Source organism: Pongo pygmaeus, chromosome 18 (genome assembly GCF_028885625.2).
Source record: "Pongo pygmaeus isolate AG05252 chromosome 18, NHGRI_mPonPyg2-v2.0_pri, whole genome shotgun sequence".
In the NCBI taxonomy this organism is placed as follows: domain Eukaryota; kingdom Metazoa; phylum Chordata; class Mammalia; order Primates; family Hominidae; genus Pongo; species Pongo pygmaeus.
The window spans coordinates 79,411,945-79,435,899 of record NC_072391.2 but is presented as its reverse complement, the minus strand read 5'-3'; the positions used below and the strand labels follow the sequence as shown (position 1 = coordinate 79,435,899).

The 23,955-nt window shown below is 41.3% G+C and overlaps 1 protein-coding gene across 1 annotated transcript; it reads left to right on the top strand.

The window, feature by feature from the left end:
* Window positions 1-423: 423 nt before the first annotated feature.
* MPHOSPH6 (M-phase phosphoprotein 6) lies at window positions 424-22,122 on the top strand. Its single transcript, XM_054453275.2, has 5 exons — window positions 424-546; window positions 6,063-6,175; window positions 18,757-18,847; window positions 20,873-20,967; window positions 21,414-22,122. The coding sequence occupies exons 1-5, from the start codon at window positions 496-498 to the stop codon at window positions 21,544-21,546; spliced, it is 483 nt and encodes a 160-aa protein (XP_054309250.1). The 5' UTR covers window positions 424-495; the 3' UTR covers window positions 21,547-22,122.
* Window positions 22,123-23,955: the final 1,833 nt, after the last annotated feature.

The following is a 23,955-nucleotide window of genomic DNA, read 5'->3' as shown; positions in this document are numbered from 1 at the left end:
GAAAACGACCTGGACCCTGCAAAGCGACCCAGAACACAGGGAGCCCGCCACCCACGTTACGAAGACAAAACACGTGGGTAACACGGCCCAGGCGGGTGGCAGGCGTGGCGGAAACCTCTCTGAGGCTGGCGAGGACTACTGAGTCTGGAGGGGGTCCCTGAGGAAGGGAGTCCCTGAGGGAGGATGGGCCTCCGAGGGGGCCAGGCCGACGTCCCGGGAAGGCGGCCCGCGGCTCGGGGAAGCCAAGCTCTGGGTCGTCCTCTGACTTCGGCTTTTTTGCGGTCTGCCGCGCTCTTCCCCGCGCCGCCACCCCGCACGCTTACCCGCGCCCCTCACTCAGCAGAGTGCCGGCTGAGTGGCCGCGCCCGCGCGCGAGACACAGGGGCGGAGCGGGGCGAGGCGGCGCGCGTTACGCGAGGGACGCAGCCGCGCACGCGGCTCCGCGCATGTGCAGTGAGGCTCGCGGCCCGAGTGCGGCGCTGAGCGGAAGCCACCATGGCGGCAGAGCGCAAGACGAAGTTGTCCAAGAATCTGCTGCGCATGAAGGTGCGGGCACGCTGAGAGAGCCACGCTGGGCGGTAGGGGCACCCGGTCCTTCCGACCTGGCCGGGGCCGAGGCGGCGGGCGGACAAGGGACACCAGAGAGGCCTCAGGGGGCTTCCACCTCTCGTGCTCATTCATTCACTTAGCGCCTGCTCTGCACTGTTTACTGGGAACCAGGTTAGGAATTAGGCCGACTGTCTCAGGAGGCCCGCGGGCGGATGGGAGCTGGCATACACATAAGCAGTCAGGGTACAGCTTACCAGGTGCAGCGAGGGTAGAAGCGCCGGGGGCCCTGGGAACTCACCGAGCCTCTCGCGGGATAGTGGTCTCTTTAGGTTACTGGGAGGGTGGAAGGCACAGCGTCCTAAACTAGGAGAAACTGAGTTCAGAAGTCTGAGAGGCGAGAAAGAAAAAGAAAACCATGGAGATTTCCAAGAATTAGAGACAATTCAGTATGTCTGGAAAGCAAGTACTAAGAAATGGGGTTGCAGAGTAGGCAGTGGTCACAACGTGCAGGGAATTTTAGGCTAGATTAAAGATATTTTCCTTTATTTTGTGAGCAATGGAAAGCTATTGACACGGGGAGCAGTATCAAAAAAATAGCAAATATTTATAGTACTAGACAATGTTTGAAGTGGTTTGCGTATATTAACCTATGCAATTCACATAATGACACTTTGAGGTGACTACAGGCAATAACTCTCTTTTTACAGCTAAGGCAACTGAAACAGAAATAAGTAACTTACCCAAAGTTACACAGCTAATAAGTAGTGTAGACAGGACGGGAACTCAGGCAGTCTGGCTCCAGAACCCTGGCTCTTTGTTACTACTCTGTACTCTGCGATGCCTGTCACTGAGCACTACTTTATAGAGAATAGCAAACTGTTACATGTCGTGTTTAAAGAGGTGGAATTTCCAAAAGAAGGAAGGAAGCATTCATAATGTTTTGAAAGATAGAGAGGCCATTCGCAGTGGCTCATGCCTGTGATCCCAGCACTTTGAGAGGCTGAGGTAGACAAACCGCTTAAGCCCAGGTGTTTGAGACCAGCCTGGGCAACATGGTGAAACCCCATCTCTACAAAAAATACAAAATATTAGCCGGGTCTGGTGGCACACACCTGTAGTCCCAGCTACTTGGGAGGCTGAGGTGGGAGGATCACTTGAGCTTGGGAGATCAAGGCTGCAGTGAGCTGAGGTGGTGCCACTGCACTCCAGCCTGGGTGACACAGGGAGACCCTGTCTCAAAAAAAAAAGAGAGAGAGAAAGTAAACATTACATGGGCAAGATTTGAATGGAGTTGAGCTAGGATGGAGTTAGGGATGAATGGGTGAATGAGGGTGGAGGACAAATTGCAGCATAACTTAGAATTTGTCAAGCACTTTGCATATTAGCAAAATTTGAATCTTTACTGAACAGAGTTTGATTTTATGATTTGTAATAACATTAATTTCAGAGAAGTGGAGTGAACTGGCTAAGCAGATATTGAAAAGATTTTAGCAGTTGTTTTAGCTCTTGGAATAAGCCAGATGATGTACTGGGTGACTCAGGCTCAAACTAAATATCTGAATTGCAACTAAGAAGGAAGAAATTAACTTAAAACAAATGTCCACCCCCACCAAATTGGGAGACTCAACTGGACATTGGAAGCAAAGGAGAAGGAGAAAGATCACCCAGATTCTCTATTTGGTTTAGCAGCTTTGGTCATTGATAAGAAAAACTTACTGGCAAGATAGCAGGAGACACTGTCTATACTGACAGAACAGAGTATACTGTGAGAAGGCATGGAGCAGCTGCACTTAGGGTGCCTTAACCAGAGCTAAGTCCTGTATAGCATGGGTCCCCAGCTGCCAGGCCACGGACCAGCACCGGTCCATGACCTGTTAGGAACGGGCTGCACAGCAGGAAGTGAGCAGTGGGCAGGCAAGCAAGTGAGCGAAACTTCATCTGTATTTACAGCTGTTCCCCATAGCTTGCATTACCACCTGAGCTCCGCCTCCTGTCAGATCAGTGGCAGAATCCTAGATTCTCCTAGGATCAAAAACCCTACTGTGAACTGTGCATATGAGGGATCTACCTTGCGCTCTAGTTACGAGAATCTAATGCCTGATGATCTGTCATTGTCTCCCATCACACCCAGATGGGACTGTCTAGTTTCAGGAAAACAAGCTCAGGTCTTCCACTGATTCTGCATTATAATTATTTCGTTACATATTATAATAATAGAAACAAAGTGCACAATAAATGTAATGTGCTTGAATCATCCCTAAACCATCTACCCTTCCCCTCTCCACCACCCGTGGAAAAATTGTCTTCCAGGAAGCCCATCCCTGGTGCCAAAAAGGTTGGGGACCACTTTTTAGGGCAAGTATGAGAGGGTTGAGGATTTAATCCTGACTCACTTCAATGCCTCTGACTTGGTCAGCCATTGCAGGGTGATCCTGATGGGAAGCAGAAAAAGAAGGATGTGAATGGAAGGTCTTCCAGTATGGAATGGATGTAAAGGGTGCTTATTTGTGATTTTAGCACTGTTAGACTCTTAGAACAGGGCTTGGTAAACTTTTTGTAAAGGACCATATAATAAATATTTTGGTCTTATGAGCCAGACAGTCTGTTACAACTACTCAGCTCTGCCAGTGTTATTCAGGACCGAATGACCATGGCTGTGTACCAGTAAAACTTTATCGACAACAACAGACATCTAGCCTGAGGACTGTATTGTGCTGATGCCTGCTCTGAGTCCTCACTAGTTTTGGAATGTGTTCTGAAATGCTCTAGAGTAGGAGAATCGAACTTCTACCTAAGTCTGGAGGTGCTTGATTCATATTCACAGGGAGTTCTGTCCTTTCTATGTGTACAGAACATACGTATATGGCTATTGTATATCAAAAGAATAGGTACATGACTAAATGGGAGAAAAAAGGGCAGTTGGGCAGTATTGATGAGTCTTACCACGAGGAATATTAGTGATGAAATGAGGCATCTGCATTTAAAGAAAACTATCCCAGAAAGAGAGTCTGGAAAAATAAGACAGGTCTAGGTTCATTTACGTTCAGAGAACCTTCATTGAGTGAGCTCTTTTGTGTACCAAAGATGCCGCCTAAGTACCAATGATACAAGATGAACAAGAGTCATGGTCTATTCAGAATCGTAGTCTTGGGAGACACCAAAGCAGCACGATGGTGAACAATAATCCAGTGTTTATGAGGCTGTCTTGGGAAGGTGCTTCTTTATAGGAGCAGGCCTAGGAAGAGCCAAGCCAAATGCCAACCAGGAAGTCTTACCAAAGGACACACGCTGTGGGCTTAAAAGAGTAAATATTTTGCCAGGCAGAAAATGGAAACATGTTAAGTCACAAAGGCAAAAGGACTGGGAAGTATAGCATGCACATTCCAGAAACTGCAGTTCTTTCCTGGGATGAGGATATACGCACAGGTAAAATGGATGAGGACTGCAAAACACTAGTCTGCAAACTTGTTTTCTTTTACTTTTTATTTAAAATAGTGATGGATTCACAGGAAGTTGCAAAAAGTGTACGGGGATATCCCGTGCATCCTTCATGCCACCTCCCCCGCGGCAACATTTTATAACACTAGGATACAATAAAGAGCCAGGACAGTGACAGTGAGCTGACTCAGATTTCACCATTTTACATGCGCTCACTTTGCGTGGACGGTTGGTGGGTCATATGGTAAGTGTTTAGTTTGCTAAGAAACTGCCACGCTGTTTTCCACAGTGGCTGTACCATTTACTTTCCCACCAGCTATGTTTGAGTGATCAGTTTCTTCACATTCTCATCAGCACTTGATGTTATCACAGTCATGTGTTACTTAACACATGACTTAACAACAGGGATACGTTCTGAAACATGCATTGTTAGGTGATTTCATCATTGTGAGAGCATCATAGAGTTGATCTACGCAAACCTGGATGGTAGAGCCTACCACACACCTAGGCTATATGGTACAGTCTGTTGTTCGTAGGCTGCAAACCTATACAGTATGCTACTGTACTGAATACTGTAGGCAGTTGTAACACAGATACCTTTTCTAGATATAGAAACCTAAACATAGATACCTTTTCTAGATATAGAAAAGGTACAGTAAAAATGCAGCATTGTAATCTTATGGGACCACTGTCATATATGGGTTCCATCATTGACCAAACATCATTTTGCAGCGCCTGTCTATTTTATTCGTGAACGTTAAGATTTTTTCATTTAACTTAGTAGTCATTGTTAAAGCGCTTATGCCTAAAAAGGCTTATGTTTGGAAAAGCTGGAATAGAAGGAGGAGAAATATGGGACCTGGGCTGGGCGCAGTGGCTCACACCTGTAATCCCAGCACTTTGGGAGGCCGAGGCGGGTGAATCACAAGGTCAGGAGTTTGAGACCAGCCTGGCCAAAATGGTGAACCCCCGTCTCTACTAAAAATACAAAAATTAGCCGGGTGTGGTGGCGGGCGCGTAATTTCAGCTACTCGAGAAGGTGAGGCAGGAGAATCACTTGAACCTAGGAGGCGGAGGTTGCAGTGAGCTGAGATTGTGCCACTATACTCCAGCCTGGGTGACAGAGCGAGACTCTGTCTCAAAAAAAAAAAAAAAGAAATATGGGACCTGAATAAGGGAAAGAAATGGGGGATACATAGAAACCAGTGGAACCTGAAACCTAACTGCTAGGAGGCTTCTGGGTATTTTCTGATTTTATTTTCTCCAGTATTGATATTTTATCATGTTGCTGTGGTTAGCCTCTTAAGTTTGTTCCCTTGTTCCCTGAAGAAATACAGGTATTTGTGCTAGTGAGAGACTGGCAGCAGGACTGTTATTTACTGCCATATTTTCAGTCAAGTTTCTGTAGATTTGATAAGAGCAGCTCAAGAGTTTAGCAGCATTTCAGAGGAAAAATAAAAACAAAGAGCAGACTTATAGATGTACCTTCGCTTCTGCCTACATTTATCGGGCTCTTACTGTGCTTCAGTCATCATATTGGGACAGATGACGGAGATGACCCAGACACCCAGTCCTTAAGGTCTCCAGAAAAGATAGATGCTCAAAAAGTTAAGATGTGGTGAGTCTATTGGAGGGAGCCATGGAAGCATTTAGGACAGAGGCACTGATTTTACTGGCACTCACAGAAGTGTAGTAGCTTTACCTATGTCAGACGGGCGAGGAATTGGCCAGGTGGAAGAGGATAAGAAGAGCATTTCAACCCCAGATCAGCAGGTGCCAAAGCCAGTGGGCTCTGTGGGTGAGCACAAGACCTTCGAATGTGGTGTCTTAGCCCTTAAGTTTTCCGAAGGAAATATACATTGTGCATTTTCTCATGCCCTGACACAACCCCTCATCATCTAGTGTAAAGTTGGAAGGGTAGAGCTAAACCGTTTGATCACTTGCCCCAACCCTCAATCTTGAGATGGGTTCCATGGATAAATGAAGGAGAACAAGTAGAAGAAGAAAATTATTTGGGGTTTCCTCAGTTCTAAAATGGGAAAAGTTTCTAACATTGATTTTGTTTGTTTTCACAGTTTATGCAAAGGGGACTGGACTCAGAAACCAAGAAACAACTAGAAGAAGAAGAAAAGAAAATCATTAGTGAAGAGCACTGGTACTTGGATTTGCCAGAGCTTAAAGAGAAAGAGTAGGTTTATTAAAATTTATACTGATGATGCTTGTGGCATTCAGAAGGAAACTCCTGGTAAATTTAACTCATCATTCCAGTGACATAAAGCCCATGAAATAGTTTCTGTTCACTTTATTGATTTAGTGGCACAACTAAAAAATATTAAACCTATAGAAGTTGTACATGGATTTATACATTTTTACTACTCCCCCTCCCAGCCACTATTTATCATATTGTCCTTTTTTACATTGAATGAAGGAACCTAGCCCACATATCTCTGATAGTAACAGCAGACCTTTGGGGAAGCTGTAATGTTCTCTCTATCACCTTAAGTTCTAAAGATTAGGTATGTACTTCAGGTCTCTCCAGTTTTGTTTCGGTTACAGAGTTCATTAGGTTGAGCATTTTAAGGCAGGTCAGGAGTTTTTGTTTCTTTTTTTAAATTGTTACTACTTGTAATACCATACATTTTAGCTAACATTTACTGAATCTATAGTGTGTACCAGGAACTGGGCTAAACACTTTACATCTATAGTTATTGAATCTTCGTAGCAAACTTAGGAACTACCTCCTATCATTCTTTCACTTTGTAGTTGAGGAACTGAGCTTAAGGGAGGGTAACTTGCCCAGGTTCACCCAGCTAGTCAGTGCTGAAGCTGGGGTAGACAGTTTCTGGCCCACCCCTAAGCTTGGCTGATGCCTGATCAACAATTTTGAATGAAGGAGTGATTGATTTATTTCATCCATTAATTTAGCTGAATCCTTCTGGAAGCTGTTTTTCATTTTTCCCTGATACTTTCCTCGCCTTAGTAAGTTCTGTTGTATGGTAGTTTTACTTAAATTTTGGTCAAATGACTGAAGATGCTGCTTACTATCTTGAGGCACATTTATGTCTTTCCATTCTGTACCTGATGTTTGGGCTTTGATTTGGAATGTTATATTCCCCTGTTCATTTGGCTGACCTCTGGACATTGTTTGAAGGTTAGATACCCTTCTCTAAAGATAGAAAGTATGTCCCACCAGGAGGGATCAGGGGAAGGTACTTTTTTTCTCTACTTCTCGGAGGAAGCAACATGTTGGTGAAGAGGGTGAAGATAATGCCAGGGGCAGGGTCACAGGGAGGAAGGGACTTTTGCTGCTGAGGAGCTATAATTTAATTTTATGCCTTAAGTAAACTTGCCAAAGTGTTCCTTCCAGTTGTTTATTAAAGAACAGGACTGTTTCTATCTTGTTTCCAGTATTTTTCCCCTAATACAGCATATTCCCAGAAAATGACCTTTACGTTTCTTTCTGGGAAGGTAAATAATACCTTTTTGCCATTACTCAGCATCCTGTTTATGTATAGGTGTGTATATCAGCTCAGGATGTTGGCAGGAGAAGATGACACTCTCAGACTGAGGAGAGACTATCAAGGTGTGGGTGGGGCATAGGGGAGCCCCTAGGGCAGTGCAGTACCTCCTAGCATGTGTAGTGGGAGTGATTACCGCCTGAGCTTGCAGAGTCAAGGGGTGGGTGGGGAATGGCTGCTACCGAATCTGGAGATAAGCTGTGTAGAGAGAGCACCTTACAGGAGCTACTACCTCCATTCATGGGTACAGCCAGCCCAAGGTCATCCTAGCAATGGAGCCAGGTACCTGGCAGCAAAGGAGCCCTTCCGTGCATTACATTCAAGTCAGCCTCCCAGGCCAGAGAAATGGGTGAAGACGGGAAGTAGGTCTGGAGGGGTGAATGGATGTCATATCCTTGGTATACGTGTTGTATTGAGTTGTTGTTTTTAACACTCTAAATAGGGAGATCATGGAATGGATTGGTTGATTAAGCACATGGGCTCTGAAGTCAGGCAGACCTGGGTTTGATGCCCAGCTCTGCCACTTGTTTACTTGTCACCTTGGGTGAGTTACTTAACCTGTTTTGTGTCATTTGTGTATTGGGTATGATGATAGTACTTGTCCAGTACATTCCGAGAAGTCGACGAGGTAATATATGTAAAACAGTCACCATAGTGCCAGGCATAAAGCACAGTGATTGTCGCCATTGTGTGTATTTCCTTATACCTGAATATATGAAGTACACCCATTCCTTTCTACTCACTTATGTTTGTGTATCCTTTTCTGCTAGTGTTATCTGAACTATTCTGTGAAGTTGGAGATTGCATGTGTCTGTGCTCTGAAAGTCTCGAGTTTCCCATTTTTAATGTCAGCCATATCAGTCTGTAATTCAGTGAAGATAATTAGGGCTATTCAGTGTTAACACTGCCTCACAGGGGACACCTTTAGCCAGTGGCTAGACCATGTAGGGGAATGATGATCTAGCTGCTGTGCCTCAACTTGGAACAACTGAAGGGCTTTCCTGACTCCAGAGCTCTCATATGTGGCTGAGGCTTTAGTGTAGCCACAATGCCCATCATCTTCTCCCTCTGCCCAATCCTCCTGTCTCTGTTTTCCTAGAAGGGCATCTGCTGAGCAACACTGCCTGCTAAGTTTTCTGTATATATGTCTGTCTCAGAGTCTGTTTCCAGGGAACCCAATATAGTGTGAATTCCTAGGAGTGAAATTTACCAGATCAAAGATTTTGCTATGTATTGCCTTATTGTTTTTTTCCCCAAGGATGTGGTCCAGTAAGAGTGTGCAAGTATAGGCAGTTTAATTACTCCTTTGCCGTAGCAAGTTGTTGAAGAAGTGTTTTTGGCTATTGTGCGTCTTATGCTTGTGTTTTGTGGTCTGTTTGGAGTCAGAAGGTATAGGGACCTGAAACTAACAAGTTAGCCTGCCACACTTTCACTGATGCTGGTGGAAGATAGGAACCTTCTGGGTCTGAGATGTAGGGGAGGGACAATAGCCTTTCCTTCCACCCATTTGAAATTCATTAGTTGGGGTCCCTGTAACAAAAGACAGATTAACAAGAGAAAGGTATACACTTTTATTTCACAAAAGTTTTAGGTGACACAGGAGCCTTCATAAGAAAATAAATACCAAAGAATTGGTTGAACCTGAGTGTTTTCATGTTAGGTTTGATGAAGAGTGGAAAGTTGTGAAGAAATATGATAGGACCAAGGGGTATGAGCGAAAAGTAATAAGCCAGGAGAAACTTAGCAAGTCTTTTGTTCAGATTCCTCTCTCTGTCCCTTCTTCTGAGATAAGGATGTTGCTTTCCTCTGAGTGTAGGGAGGGCATCTCTTATGTGAGGGTTTTGTGACCTGCTTCAGGGGACGGTCAGAAAATCCTACCTGCACGTCATTTTTCAGATTCCTCCAGTATAAAATTTTCAGTATGCCAAGATGCCATATTTTGGCGGTCATGTGTCCTGAACACCATCAGAAACAAAGGACTTACTGCACAGCAAGCAGCACAAGCATCAAGTTTGTATCATTTCTCTTTTGTCCCCAAGTCCTATGAGGGATGTCATGAAGTGGCCCAGGTGGATGCTGTGCACCCAGTGGATTTGCATCACAGCTGAGATCTCCTGAGCTTAGAAAACTGGAACTTTGGATAACGGACCACAAACAGACTTGCCTTCAGCCCCAAGAGAGGCGTCTGTATTGTGCTGGACAGTAAGCAAATCTGCCCTTTGCTTTAGAGGAAGACTTTCTCAAGGCTGCTCGCTGTGCAGATATCGTTGCAAAGATAGTCCACAACAAACGGGCAGTTAGTGCCTCACTCAAAAAATGTGCAGGAATGTGAGACCCACTGAGAAGGGTTTTCTAACTGGAGTTTTGCCGTGGTATTTGTGGCTTTAGGCAAGTCCAGCTTTTTCTGAGCAGTAGTTTCTCATCTGCGAAATTTATGAAATAGATAATTTTGTGGGTGTGTTTTAGCCCAAAAATTATAGAACCTCATTAATGAAAATTGGATAATTAAAATACAAAAACAGTTAAGTTTTGAAATATTTCACTTGCTTGCCAACTCTGTAATTAATTTTTCTAGTTCTTAAAACCATGCACGTAGATACAAAACACCTGTGCTCCTTTTTATATTAAAGTTACGGTGTCGATGCAAAGCCGTGGGGAAGACCTCTGAGGGGCCAGTAGTCCTGCTGTGAATCCAGTCCTGGCCTCTGGAGGTTGCCTTTTCTCTGGCCCCGTCGTTTGTCTTAAGTGAAAGCTTTGTTGGATCGTGCTTTCCTGAGAGAGGTGATTTTGAGGAGCTCTTATCGGCTGCTCACTCTATAAGGAATAAGGTTGGGCAATTGAGAGGGAATCCCAGGTTCGTAGAAAAAGCTAAACAGCAAGTTCTGTGCCCAAATTTAGATTCCCTCAGGGAGAGGTGGTTCTGAAGTAAGTGAGTTGCTGGCCAGACTAGAGGGCCAGTGAGAGAGGAACCAAAATCACAGTGGTTTTCAAAGTTTTGGAACTCAGAAGCTATTTGCATTTGTAAAAATTATTTAGAATTCCTAGGCCGGGCACGGTGGCTCACACCTATAATCCCAGCACTTTGGGAGGCCGAGGCAGGCGGATCACGAGGTCAGGAGATCGAGACCATCATTGCTAACGTGGTGAAACCCGTCTCTACTAAAAATACAAAAAAAATTAGCCAGGCATGATGGCATGCGCCTGTAGTCCCAGCTTCTCAGGAGGCTGAGGCAGGAGAATCACTGGAATCCAGGAGGCAGAGGTTGCATTGAGCCGAGATTGCGCCACTGCACTCCAGCCTGGGCAACAGAACGAGACTCCATCTCAAAAAAAAAAAATTTAGTTAGAACTCCTAGAGAGTGTTTTGTGTGATTTATATTTGTCAATATTTACTATATAAGAAATTTTAAAAATTATTTAAATAACAAACTCATTACCTAACGCATTTTTAATGAAAAATAACTTTTTCAAGACAAAAAATTTAACAAGAAGAGTGGTACTGTTTTCTGTTTTTGCAAATCTCTTTAACCTTGTGGCATAATAGAAGACAGCTAGACTCTGAACACCTGCAGTCAGCCTGTTAAAGCATGTTGTTTTGGTTGAAGTATATAAAGAAAAATCCCCCTCACACAGGTGATACAGTTGAAGAGAGAGGAGTATTTCAATGGCCTTTTCAGATAATTCTTTGGTACAGCTCCAAAACTCAATCAGTAATAGTTTCTTCAGAGTAAATTGCAACATGGAATCTGAAAACACCAGTGAACTTTTCATGTCTTGGTCTGTCTTGTATTCTAAATAGATCTTTTACCCGTATATGATTTCTTAACATCCTGCATCTGTCATTTGGAAAATGAGTTGTGTAGATTTTCCCAGTGTTAACTCATCTTGTTATACAATATCAAAAATCACATTCATTAGTATCATCGTGGGTTTCATCAGAAAAGTCTTTTAAGTGTTGGGAAGCTATCAAGCCCAAGATGACAGATAAAAGCTATTCGGAATTCTAACTTTTGCTTGAAAGCTTGAATTTTGTTATTGGCAATAAATAGTGTCAGTTGTTCCCCTTGAAGTGTCAGGTTCACTTTATTTATTTTCAAGAAAATGTCTACCAAGAACCCAAACCCGCAAAACTATAGTTACGGTGTCACATTGAAAAAAAGTGTCTTAATTCATCTCTCAGTTCAGTCACACAAGTGCATTAGATTATTTGACTATGAAGAAATATCTTTTTTTTTTTTTTTTTTTTTTTGAGACGGAGTCTCGCTCTGTCGCCCAGGCTGGAGTGCAGTGGCAAGATCTCCTCCGCTCACTGCAAACTCCACCTCCCGGGTTCACACCATTCTCCTGCCTCAGCCTGCGAAGTAGCTGGGACTACAGGCACCCGCCACTATGCCCAGCCAATTTTTTTTTGTATTTTTTTAGTAGAGACAGGGTTTCACCGTGTTAGCCAGGAGGATCTCAATCTCCTGACCTCGTGATCCTCCTGCCTCGGCCTCCCAAAGTGCTGGGATTACAGGCGTGAGCCACTGCGCCCAGCCAAGAAGTATCTTATATATACAGTTTCAATTTTGTATACCGAATATTTTTTAAAGTAATTGAGGGCTAAGATTAACAGAAATAAATTTGTGCTGTTCAAGAACATTCTAATGTGAAACTGGCATTTTTCTTTGAACTGTGAGGGCCTGGCAGTGAAGAATGTAACTACCAGGGTAGTCTGGTATCACTGCTGCTTTCACTCATGCTGAGATTTCGTTTTACCCAGAGTTGCTTTTGCACAGTCTGCAAATGTCAACACAGTAAAAGATGACATTTTAACATTATCATGCAAGTAACTCTGACCTCCTGCTACTCTGCATTCTCTCCATTCCAGCTGCAGGGGCTTTATGTTTCTCAGGCTGGTTAGATTCCCTTCTCAGGGCCCCCACTTATGATGGGAACTTCAGGTGTTCTTCACCTAGGCATCCTCATATCTTGCTTACTCACTGCCTCCTGGTCCTTGCTCAGATGTCACCCCCCACAAGAGGCCTATCCAGACCACTCTTTTAAAAGACAACGCCTCTCCTCTAGTCTGCCCTCACTATCTCCCCTTAAACTGTGTGCGGATGTGGGTGTGTGGGTGGTGGTTGCATTCGGTGGAATGTACTTAAGTCTACAGCTGTATGTGTTTTGATAGTGCATGCATCTTTGTAAACCATACTCCTATCAAGGAAACATTTCCGTCGTCACATAAAGATCTTCATCCCTCTTTCTAGTCAGTCTCACTCCTGCTCTGACGCAAGCACTGTTCTGATTTCTTAAACCATAGATTAATTTTGTCTGTTCTTGAACTTCATAAAAAAGGAATTGTGCAATATGTGCTTAACTGTGTCAGCAAAATGTTTTGGATATTCATCCTTGTTTTGGAACATCAGTAATTTGTTTCTGTTGCTAAGTGGTATTTCATTTTACAGATACACCACGGTATATCTATTCATTCTTCTATTAATGGACATTAATAGAGAAGTGTTACAACACTTTCACTAAGGAAGTATGAGAGTTCAACATTTGGAGTTAGGTATCTTTTTAACTTTATTCTAGTGGCATCTCATTGTGGTTTTTAATTAGCATTTTCCTGATGACTAATAATGTTAAAGAACTCATGATTGGGTTGTTTCCAGTTTTTTATTTTTTTATTTTTATTTTATTTATTTATTTTTTTTGAAATGGAGTCTCGCTCTGTTGCCCAAGCTACGGTGCACTGGTGCAACCTCGCCTCACTGCAGCCTGCTTCCCAGGTTCAAGCAGTTCTCCTGCCTCAGCCTCCCGAGTAGCTGGGATTACAAGCGTGCACCACCGTGCCTGGCTAATTTTATTTTTAATAGAGACCATGTTGGCCAGGCTGGTCTTGAACTCCTGATCTCAGGTGATCGCTGGCCTCGGCCACCCAAAGTGCTGGGATTACACGTATGAGCCACCACACCCAGCCTGTTTTTTTACACTTATGGATAAAGCTGGTATGACATTCATACTCAAGTTTTGTTATGTTTTCATTTCTTTTGTAACTGTGGAATTGTACTTTAACAGAAATTTTCAGACCAGTTTGTTCTGTGATTTTACACTTTCACTAAGGAAGTATGAGAGTCCAACATTTGGAGTTATGTATCTTTTTACTTTTAACTATTTTAGTGGCATCTTATTATGGTTTTTAATTTGCATTTTCTTGATGACTGATAATGTTAAAGAACTTCTTCCTTTTTGGCCATTTCCATATCTACCTTTGTGAAGTGCCTTTTCAAATATTTTGGCCATTTTAAAAATTGAGAAAGTTTTGTTTTTGTTTTGTTTTTTTAAATATTTTATATCACATATTTGTTCATCCCCCTATCCATCCATCAGTTTACTGTATTTTTGATGCAGTAAGTTGCAAACATCAGTACATTTCTTTCCAAAATATTATAGCATGCACATCATTAACTCAAGCTCAGTGTTTCTAGGGTTTTTTTTGAGACAAAACTTACATACATCTGTGCATGTAGGAGTTATTTATGTTCTGAATACAAGTTCTTTGCCACATATATATATATAGTGAATATTTTCTTCCAGCCTGTTAATGTTGTCTTTTGATGTTTTTATTAATTTTGTTTTATCAATTTTTTCTTTTATGGTTTATTCCTTATGACTCTTGTCTAATGAATCCTTGGCTATGCCAAGATGGTAAGATATTTTCTGTTTTCTTCTAGAAATTTTGTAGTTTTAGTGCTGACATTTTTATCCATGGTTTGCCTCTAACTTTTTGTGTACAGCATGAGGTAGAAATCAAAGGACATGTCTTTCATAGATAACCTGTGATCCTATTAACTTTTTTTTTTTTTTTTTGAGACAGAGTCTCACGCTATCACCCAGGCTGGAGTGCAGTGGCACGATCTTGGCTCACCGCAACCTCCGCCTCCCAGGTTCAGGCGATTCTCCTGCCCCAGCCTCCTGAGTAGCTGAGATTACAGGCGCCGCCTCACCACACCCAGCTAATTTTTGTATTTTTTGGTAGATACAGGGTTTCTCCATGTTGGCCAGGCCGATCTTGAACTCCTGAGCTCAAGTGATCTGCCCGCCTTGGCCTCCCAAAGTGCTGGGATTACAGGCATGAGCCACTGCGCCTATTAACATTTATTGAAAAAATTTTCTTTGCTTATTGCATTGTTTATCTCTAAGTACTTCATAGTTTTATGTATCATAAATAGAGCTTTTTCAAATTTATTTGTGTGTATGTATGGGGTGGAGGGGTGTGTAGAAATTGAAGGTTGTACATTGACTTTGTATTCTGTAATGCTAAATTGACTCACTGACAAGTAGTTTTTTTCTGGATTCCTTAAGATTGTTTATATGCATAATTATGTCATCTGCAAAAAAAGAGAGTTACACATTTTATCTCCTCTTGTTGATTTATTTCATGGCTAAGGACCCAATACAGTATTGAATAGAAATGACAAGAGTAGTCCTTGAATTGTTTCTGATCATAGTTGGGAAGGCGTTTACTTTCTCTCTATCACACGTGAAGTGCTGTTTTCGTGAATGCCCCGATCAATGGTCAGAGATACTCCTTTATTTTCCTAGTTTGCTGAGGGTTTTCATCATAAATGATGTTGAATTTTGTCAAATAATTTCTTATGAGAAGATCATGATTTTTATTTTGTTAATGTGTTGAAAACTGTATTGACTTTTGAATATCAGAACAGCCTTATATTTCTGACATACACTCTACTTGGTCTTCATATGTAACATTTAAAATTTTTAAATTCAATTTGCTGACATTTTATTAATGATTTTCACATCTATATTTATAAAAGATATTAGACTGTAGAGTTATTGTAATGTCTTTGGTTTTGCCCATAAAATGAGTTGGAAAGTGTTCCTACCTCCTCTTCTCAGTTCTTGGTTTGTGTAAAATTGAAATTATTTCTTCCTTAAATGCTTGGTGAAATTCACCCGTGAAGCCATCTGGATCTGAAGCTTTCTCTGTGAAAAGATTTTTAGTAATGAATTCCATTTATTTGATAGATATAGGACTAATCCAGTTTTTCACTTCAGGTTTTTTTTCAGTTATATAATTTATTTTTTTAATTGTCTTTTCCCTTAATTACATAAATTCTATCGGTGTTTTTTTGCAGTCTCTATTTCTTAATTCAGGCTTTCTGTTTGTTTCTTCATTGCATTCATGTTTTCATTTAAATCCTTGAATAAATTTACAGTAACTGTTTTAAAGTCCATTTCTACTAATTTCATCTTTAATTGTTTTCCTTCTTTCTATGAGGGGATTACATTTTCTCGCTTCCTTGCATGTCTAGGAATTTTTTATTGTATGCTGTGCGTTTATATGTATTACATTGCTGACTACCTGGATTTGGTTATTTTTCTTAATAGAGTGTTGAATTTTGTTTCATTAGGCAATTAACTTACATGCCAATCAGCTTGTTTTTGTTAGGGTGTGTTTTGTAGCTAAATTGTCTCTACTCCTAAGGTGTGGCCTTCCTGCTAAATACCACAGAGTGTTTAGCTTGTTCTTTCCTCTCTGGCTAGGCAGAACTCAAACATTTCCTTGCTCTGTGCAAGCTCTGTTATTTCTTCAATGTACAACTGCAGGGTAAATTTTTTTTCCCCAGGTATGGTAGGCTGGAAAATGGTCCCCCAGATAATATCTAGGTTTTCATCTCTGAAACCTGTGTTACCTTATGTGGCAAAATTTACCTTGCTGGTGTATGAGTAAATTACAGATCTTTAGATGAGAGATTATCCTGGATTATCTGGGTGGGCCCTAAATGTAATCACCTTTCCTCATAAGGAGGAGGTGAGGGAGATTTGACACACAGAAGGCCTTGTAACGGTGGAAGCTTCTGGAGGGATCCCAGGCCTACCATCCCCTGGATTTTGTACAGAACTGTAGGAGCATAAATTTCTGTTGCTCTAAGCCACCAATTTTGTCAGCTTAAATTTGTTACAGCAGCCACAGGAAGCTAGTGCAGCAGGTATTCTCCCAGAAATCATCTCTCCAGCAGTTACTTTTCCCCTAAGTCTAAAGACTCATCCTGCACATGTGCAGCTTCATGGTCAGCCAAAGATTCAAGGGAACCCAATATGCAGGTCCTGAATTCCATGGTGTAGCTCCCTTTCAGTAGTATCCTCACCCAGATATTCCAGCCACCGCCATAACCCCAAACTTCAGTTTGTGTCTTTATTTTTTTCAACTAAAGCCCCAATGAAACAGTTTGTCTCTTAAGCTCAGCAAGACAGGGCTTTGTGTGAGTCCCTCACTCCCTGCTCCACAATCTGGAAATCGCCTCCAGGCAGAAAACTCCACATTCATGGGGCTCACTTCATTTGATTTTCTTCTCTCAGGCATCACAGTCATATGCTTGGACTTGTTCATTATCTGAAAATGGTCATTTTATATTTTGTCCTGTTTTATATAGTTACGGTGTGGGAAAGCTAGTTCCATACCAATTACTCCCCTACAGCTAGGGATGGAATAACCTGCTTTATTTTCATCCATGGTGTGATATAAATGTTTCATGTTTCATTCATTATTTGACCCCTCTTTCTATAGACTGTAACCTCCATGAGAGCAGAGGCTCCTTTTTTTTCTTTTCTTTTTTTTTTTTTTTTTTTTTGGAGGCGAGTGTTTCACACTGTCACCCAGGCTGGAGTGCAGTGGCACAATCTTGGCTCACTGCAACTTCCACTTCTGGGATGCGAGTAGTTCTCTTGCCTCAGCCACCTGAGTAACTGGGACTACAGGCATCTGCCACTATGCCCAGCTGAGGCTCTTTTATTGGTGGCTGTTTCCGCAGTTTGATTTAATACACACAGTTTGGTTTAATAAGTGTTGCATGAGGGAATCTTTATGAGAATCAGAGCCTACTCCAGCAAACAAGCCTTAAAAGCCACATGTTTGCTTTACTGCCATGCTTTAGGGTTTATGGCCAGGCTGGAGATAGATATGTCACCTTCGATTTAGGGTCATGTGGTGGTGACTCAGCAGAGAAATTCTGCTGGAGACAGAAACGTCCTGGTCCAGGGAACGCAGCCTGCCCCACTGCCATCAGTGGTGTCATGCTCAGCCCTGTCAGCAGCAGCAATGGTTTTCCTAGGATCATTGTCTAGCATGATTTTGATTTTGGTGCAACCACCTAGCGACCGTTATTTCTGCACATCTTCCAATTCTGCCCCTCCAGCCTTCCCAGTGATTCTGAGATGCCCAGTACAGCTGGCTCTTTGTATCACAGATTTTGATATCCACAAGGGGTCCTGGAACCAGTCCCCCTTGGAAATGAAGAGCCTACAGTGTTCTTACAGTAAATTCCTTCTCTGCTGAAGTCATCCAGGGTCAGCCTTTGGTGTTTATAGCTAAGAGCTCTGACTGATAACACTGTTGAAGCTGCCCAAACCTCTGATTTCCCACTACTTCTCCTGGATTTGTAATAAGAATTTGGTGGGGGCCAAAATCTCACAAGTCACCACTAAAGAACTTATCCACGTAACCAAAAAACCACCTGTTCCCCAAAAACTATTGAAATTTTTTTTTAAAAAATCTGTGTATAAGTGCACCACACAGCTCAGACCTGTGTTCAAGAATCAACGTAAATGCAAGTATAAAAAAGACTGGAAGGAAATATTCAAATATACTAACAGTCCTTTTTAACTTCTTAGTAAGGAACTTACAGGCAGTTTATAAACTCATACTTTATTCTGCTTTCCAAATTACGTTCCTTAAAATGTGCTGCTTTGATAATTAGAGAATGGAATTTTTTAAATCCCTGAGAATGAAAGACAAAATATGCCAGAAACTTTAGTAAAATGATTTGGAGTAGTGTGTCATTGTATACTGTATGTGTATTTTTACATACATATTATTTCCTTTCTGAAAAAGAATTGAAAAAAAATATGGTGAGGGGATGTAAACACAAAAGAAACTTTGCTTCAACTTTCACAAATTCACGTTTATTGTCAATACTTTAGATCTTTATATTATGTAGATATTTATGCAAATTAAATGTGGTGTTTAAGAGAGGCTGTACCTCCAGCCTGCTGCTCTTGTCTCCTAATGCCTTTGCTGACCAAATTAATCAGATTTTATTTTTAACCCTAAGTTAGAAATCTTACTGTATTTTTACTTCATTCTACTGAGAACCATAGGTTGATTTTTTTTTTATTCAAAGTGTTGGCTTTTGTTTGCTGTGCTTTATATACGGAGAAATGCTATTTTTATTTTCCCATTTAGGAGTTTCATAATAGAAGAGCAGAGTTTCTTACTATGTGAAGATCTTCTCTATGGAAGAATGTCATTCAGAGGATTTAATCCTGAGGTTGAGGTATTAAATATAATTGCTTCAAATTAAAAATTTTTCCAATTGAATTTTTTTCTGCTAATAATTGGGCTTAGGTGTTTCTCCACCAGGTACCATTTCTATTCATTATATAGAAAATAACAAGTCTTGAAATATCGCCATAGCTATTTAAAGAAATTGGAGGCATTGCAGTCTAGTTGTATGGTAGAGGTGAGTAGATAATTTCATATAGCAGTATACAGCCCTTGACAGTGCCACCATAAATATTAAAATTTCAAGTTGAGTCTTTTACAGGAACATCAAGATTTTATTCATATCATGCTATTATGAAAAGTTATTTTCTGGCACCTATAAATGTATTTTTTCTAATGGAAAAATGTTAGTTTGGAATTGCATAATTTGACTTTTTAGTGGACAGTTTTCATCCAAGGTTGTAAGTAGATTTTTAAATGAATCCTTTCAACAGTTTGTTTGAAAAATGAATATTTGCCTTATAACTGAGCTATTCATTTGAATTTTGCTGCTCCAGGATAGAGAAGCAGACCTTTATTTAACAAATATTCATTAGAACTCTGGCTCATATGTTAAAAGCCATCCTATCAAGTACTTGATGAACCAAATGGACACTTGAGATATAAATCTTTAGTTTTGTAAATATTACTCGAAGCCAGGGTTTCTCGCCCTTGGAAGTGTTGACATTTGGGGCCACATAATTCTTTGTGGTGGTGGCTTTCCTAAGAGAATGATGAACCACATCCCTGTCCTCTGTTCTCTACCAACTAAATATCAGTAGCAGACACACATCTCACCCTCCAACCCAGTTGTGACAACCAAAAATGTTTCCAGACATTGCCACAGGTTCCCTGGTGGGGAAAATCATCCCCAGTTAAGAACCACTTCTCTAGGAGCCTCAGTTAACTAAGCCAATTGCCAGAGTTTATTGAAAGATTCTAGATTAGTTTTCCTTTTCTGCTTTTTTGGCGGAGTGGGAGGAGACATGTGTGGTAATTAAGGTGTTATATTAGAAGTGTTTGTTTTTAATATATGCTGGTCTCGCTTTGACTTGCTTTAATTAAGCTTCAGATTGAGAAGGAGAGGGGCTGGGCAGTGGGGTAAAGAGGGAAGAAAAAGGCAGGGATTATGAAGATGCGGTGTTCAAAGAGTAGGGTTTGGATAGGCGAGCATTCCAAAGTACGTCTGCTGCAGTGGGAAAGGAGGGGTGCCACTGCCCGCAGAAATTGATGGGGGGCAGGGACGGGTGTTAGAAAATGGCCCTAATTACTGGATTCTGTAACACCGAATACACTCCCCCTAGGAAAACGTTTTGAACTATTATCACTCTTTTAAGCCTTAGAAAAACTAGTTGAGACTGATTTCTCATCTTTTATTCCTTCTCCTCTTGCTAAAAAGAAGAGATTACACATTTAAAAAAAAAAAAAGGTCAGAGGATAATTATCACAAAAAGGTTTATGTGAAAGAGTTGGAGGAGAGACCCGTGGTGCATGGATGTTACATGGGATGCATTATCCACTCTAAAGTTTAGGAGGGTGAGGCTGAGGTACAGATTCCCTCCATTGTACAGGGCCAGCCTTCCACTTCTCCCACCTCCTCCACCCACCACCACCACCACCAAGAGATGCATTTAAAATTATTATTGACTACTAGTGTTTCTTCCATTTGGCTTAAAGATGGGGTGGGGGAAGTTCAGAGAAAATCTGAAAGTTTAGTATTTCTTCCCCCACTCACTGGAATGTGTCAGCAGTATGTCTGCTTTAAATACGAGTAACTAATACTAAGATTTATGATCTTAAATACACTTTAAATTCACACTAAGTATAATCCAGTGGGGCTTTGCCTTACTATTTTTTTGACTCAGAGCTGACTTCTCTTACACCATTGTGGTATCAAGTATTACAGAGAGTCCCTTATCAATTTTGACTAGTTCTCTAGATTATTTGACTTCAGTTTCTCTGCCTTCAGGTAAGTTTGACATCAGTTCCTTTCACAAGCGTTTTCTAGCCTAAAGGTCAGCACTGGTGTATTTTTCAGAAACTGATGCTTCAGATGAATGCTAAGCACAAAGCAGAAGAAGTTGAAGATGAAACAGTGGAGCTTGATGTGTCAGATGAAGAGATGGCTAGAAGGTAACTGTGCTGCGCAGCCGCTTTCTAATCTGGACCTAGCATTCATTTGGCTCTCCCAGGAATGCTCCTCTTACCCCACAGTCCACGGCAGCTTTCAAAGGAGTCCCCCAGTAGGACGATGACTGTGATCGGCCTTCTCTTAATGGCCTACGGGGGCTGCAGACCTGTCTCAGGCTGCCAGTTGAGGGCCCATTTCCAGAGCTGCTGGAAATGTGTATTTTAAAATGTACATTTCTATTTATTTAGGGTAATGCAAACACCAAAATGGCAAGGAATTTAATCACTCTTAGAGAAGTTCATAAATTGTTAAATCAGATGGTTTCTTTTAATCATAGTTTTCTTTTTCTTAATCTTTTTTATTGCATATTTGGTCTGATATTCTTGATGAGGCTTGATCCGTACCTTTTTATTTGAAATTAAACGTGTGCTGTCTGTCCTCTTGACAGATATGAGACCTTGGTGGGGACAATTGGGAAAAAGTTTGCCAGAAAGAGAGACCATGCCAATTATGAAGAAGATGAAAATGGAGACATAAAACCGATTAAAGCAAGGAAGATGTTCTTAAAGCCCCAGGATTAAGATGGATGCCTTAAGCGATGGCCCAGGGGTGCTTGGTGGAAGTCAGCAGGGCATCTGGAGCTCATCTCAATGGTGTCTCTATAGTTATTAATACTGTAATGTTTACTTTGTAAAGAGATGTAATCATTTTAGAAACATGCTGTTTTTGAAACAGATGTGTGATGGATGTTGTACATCCTTTGCTTCATGGTATTCATTCAGAGTGGATTTTTAGCCCCTGATCTACAAATGTGCATTGTTACAGGGCTGCTTCCTAAAGATTTTTTTGACCTCAGGTTTCTCTTAATATAGCTCTCCAGTCACCGACCTTGAATTGACTCATATAAATTACTGCCAATGTTTAAATTGCCCTTATGTTTATATTTAAATTATTATGTCAAGCCAATTCATACATACAATTTGGAATCAAATTTCATAAGAATTTATTATATAAATTTATCAAGAAAAAAATAACTCTCCAGCCTTAAGTATTTACATGCTCCCAGGTCATTGTCAGTTTATGGTATTATGTTGTTTTATTTAAAGCATTGAATTAATAGAAAAAATTGCTCTGTAATAAAAATCTACTTTCACATACTTTTTATATTTTCTTGTACTTTCAAATAACAATTTTAGTCTAATTCAGTAATATAACTTTTTTCCAAATAGTAACTTTAAAAAACAGCCATTGATCAGAATATAGTGATGTATTAGGTTGAACCATAAGAAATTGCCTTTTACGGGTCAAAAACAACCATTAGTTTCTTACGGTATAGCCCAGTAGAATTTACCACTGACCAATGTTACCATCTCCTAGTCTGAACTCTATTCTAAATGCTAAGTACAGAAAGAAGCACATAGAATTAAGTGTGTGTATGTGTGTCTGTATGTCTGGAGATAAGTACCTAGGACTTCTGAGAACTACTGGTTTAATTTCGCTCCCAGGAAATGAATGAGGTACATGTCTCCTCTCCTCAAATCTCTGTAAGGTTTTATTGCTCTGTGACCTCAGTTCTCTGGTGAGTTATGGGAAAAGATAGGAATTTGAAGTTAATCTGGCCTTTTTTTTTTTTTTCACTGTGAGTATGAGAATGATGCACCTCCCAACTCTGGGAGGTAACGAGAAGTTCTTCCCAGTGCCTTACCAGCACCACAATCCGTGAACTTACTACATGTCTTATGTACCTGTCTGCACAGTACGACTTCTGATTGACAAACTCATTTCACCATAAAAGAAGTGGGGTAATGGGGGCTTATGCCTCTCAAATGCACTGGTCTTAGCATATCCCCCATCACCCAGGAACAGCGGGCATAATAGGACGATGGAATGGTCTGCTGAAGACTCAGTTATGGCACTAGGTGGAATACAACTCCATCTGACAAATGTAACGTGTGCTTTGATTGAGTGACCACTCCATGGGACTGTTCTTGGTCAGAATGCACGGTCTGGAATCAAGCTGAAGTAGATGGAGTGGTCCCACTCATGGGTGATTTGTTTCCTGCTTCTCTTGATGAGTTCCCAAGGGAGGAGTGCTCCCACTAGGGGATACAACAGTGGCTCCATTGAGACAGGAATTGAGACTATCCAGTCATTTCAGCACTGAACCAACAGGCTGGAGTTTACTGTTTTGGCTGGTGCAAGTGATGCTGGCAACAAAGGGGCATTTATGTCATTCCTACACAATGGATGGTGAGAAAGGCATCAGGAACCCAAGGATTCTCTAGGGCATTTTTAGCACCTCCCATGTATGCCACTAACTTCTAAGGCACAGCTATAACAGTCTCAAAGAGGGGAATGATTGAGGTCCTTTAGGCAATGAAGTTTTGGTACACCTCACCCCATATAAACTCTGAGAAGCTGAGCTACTGGCTGAGGGAAGAGGAACCATGGGATGTGTAAGGAAAGAAGGAAATTTATTATTTCAGCCTTATGACTAGCCAGTTACAGAAACAAATTACTGCAGCTGTTACATGTAGGGTTGGCACTCCATATCAGTGGGTTCCAAATATGGACTTGACTAACCACAGAAAGTACTCAAAAAATAAAAATACAAGAAAAAATAATATAAAGTACAATACAGTATGACAACTATATAGCATTGACATTGTATTAGGCATCATAGATCATCTAGAGGTAGTCTAAGGGATGCAGGAGGATGCACGTAAGTTATATGCAAACATGCTGTCTTAGGTAAGGGATTTGAGCATCTGTGGATTTTGGTATCTGCAGGAGGTCCTGGAACCAGTCCTTGGATACCCAGGGATGACTGTTTTCTTCTGCGTACGTGTGTGTGTGTGTGTACTAATTTCTTCTCCTCCTTATTTTCTTAGGGCGTTAATTTCGCTATTTAGTCGTAGGGTAAGAATATTAGGTGGGTTTGTGATTAATTTTAGGTGTAATTAACTGATAGAATGTCTGCTGGGACTTTG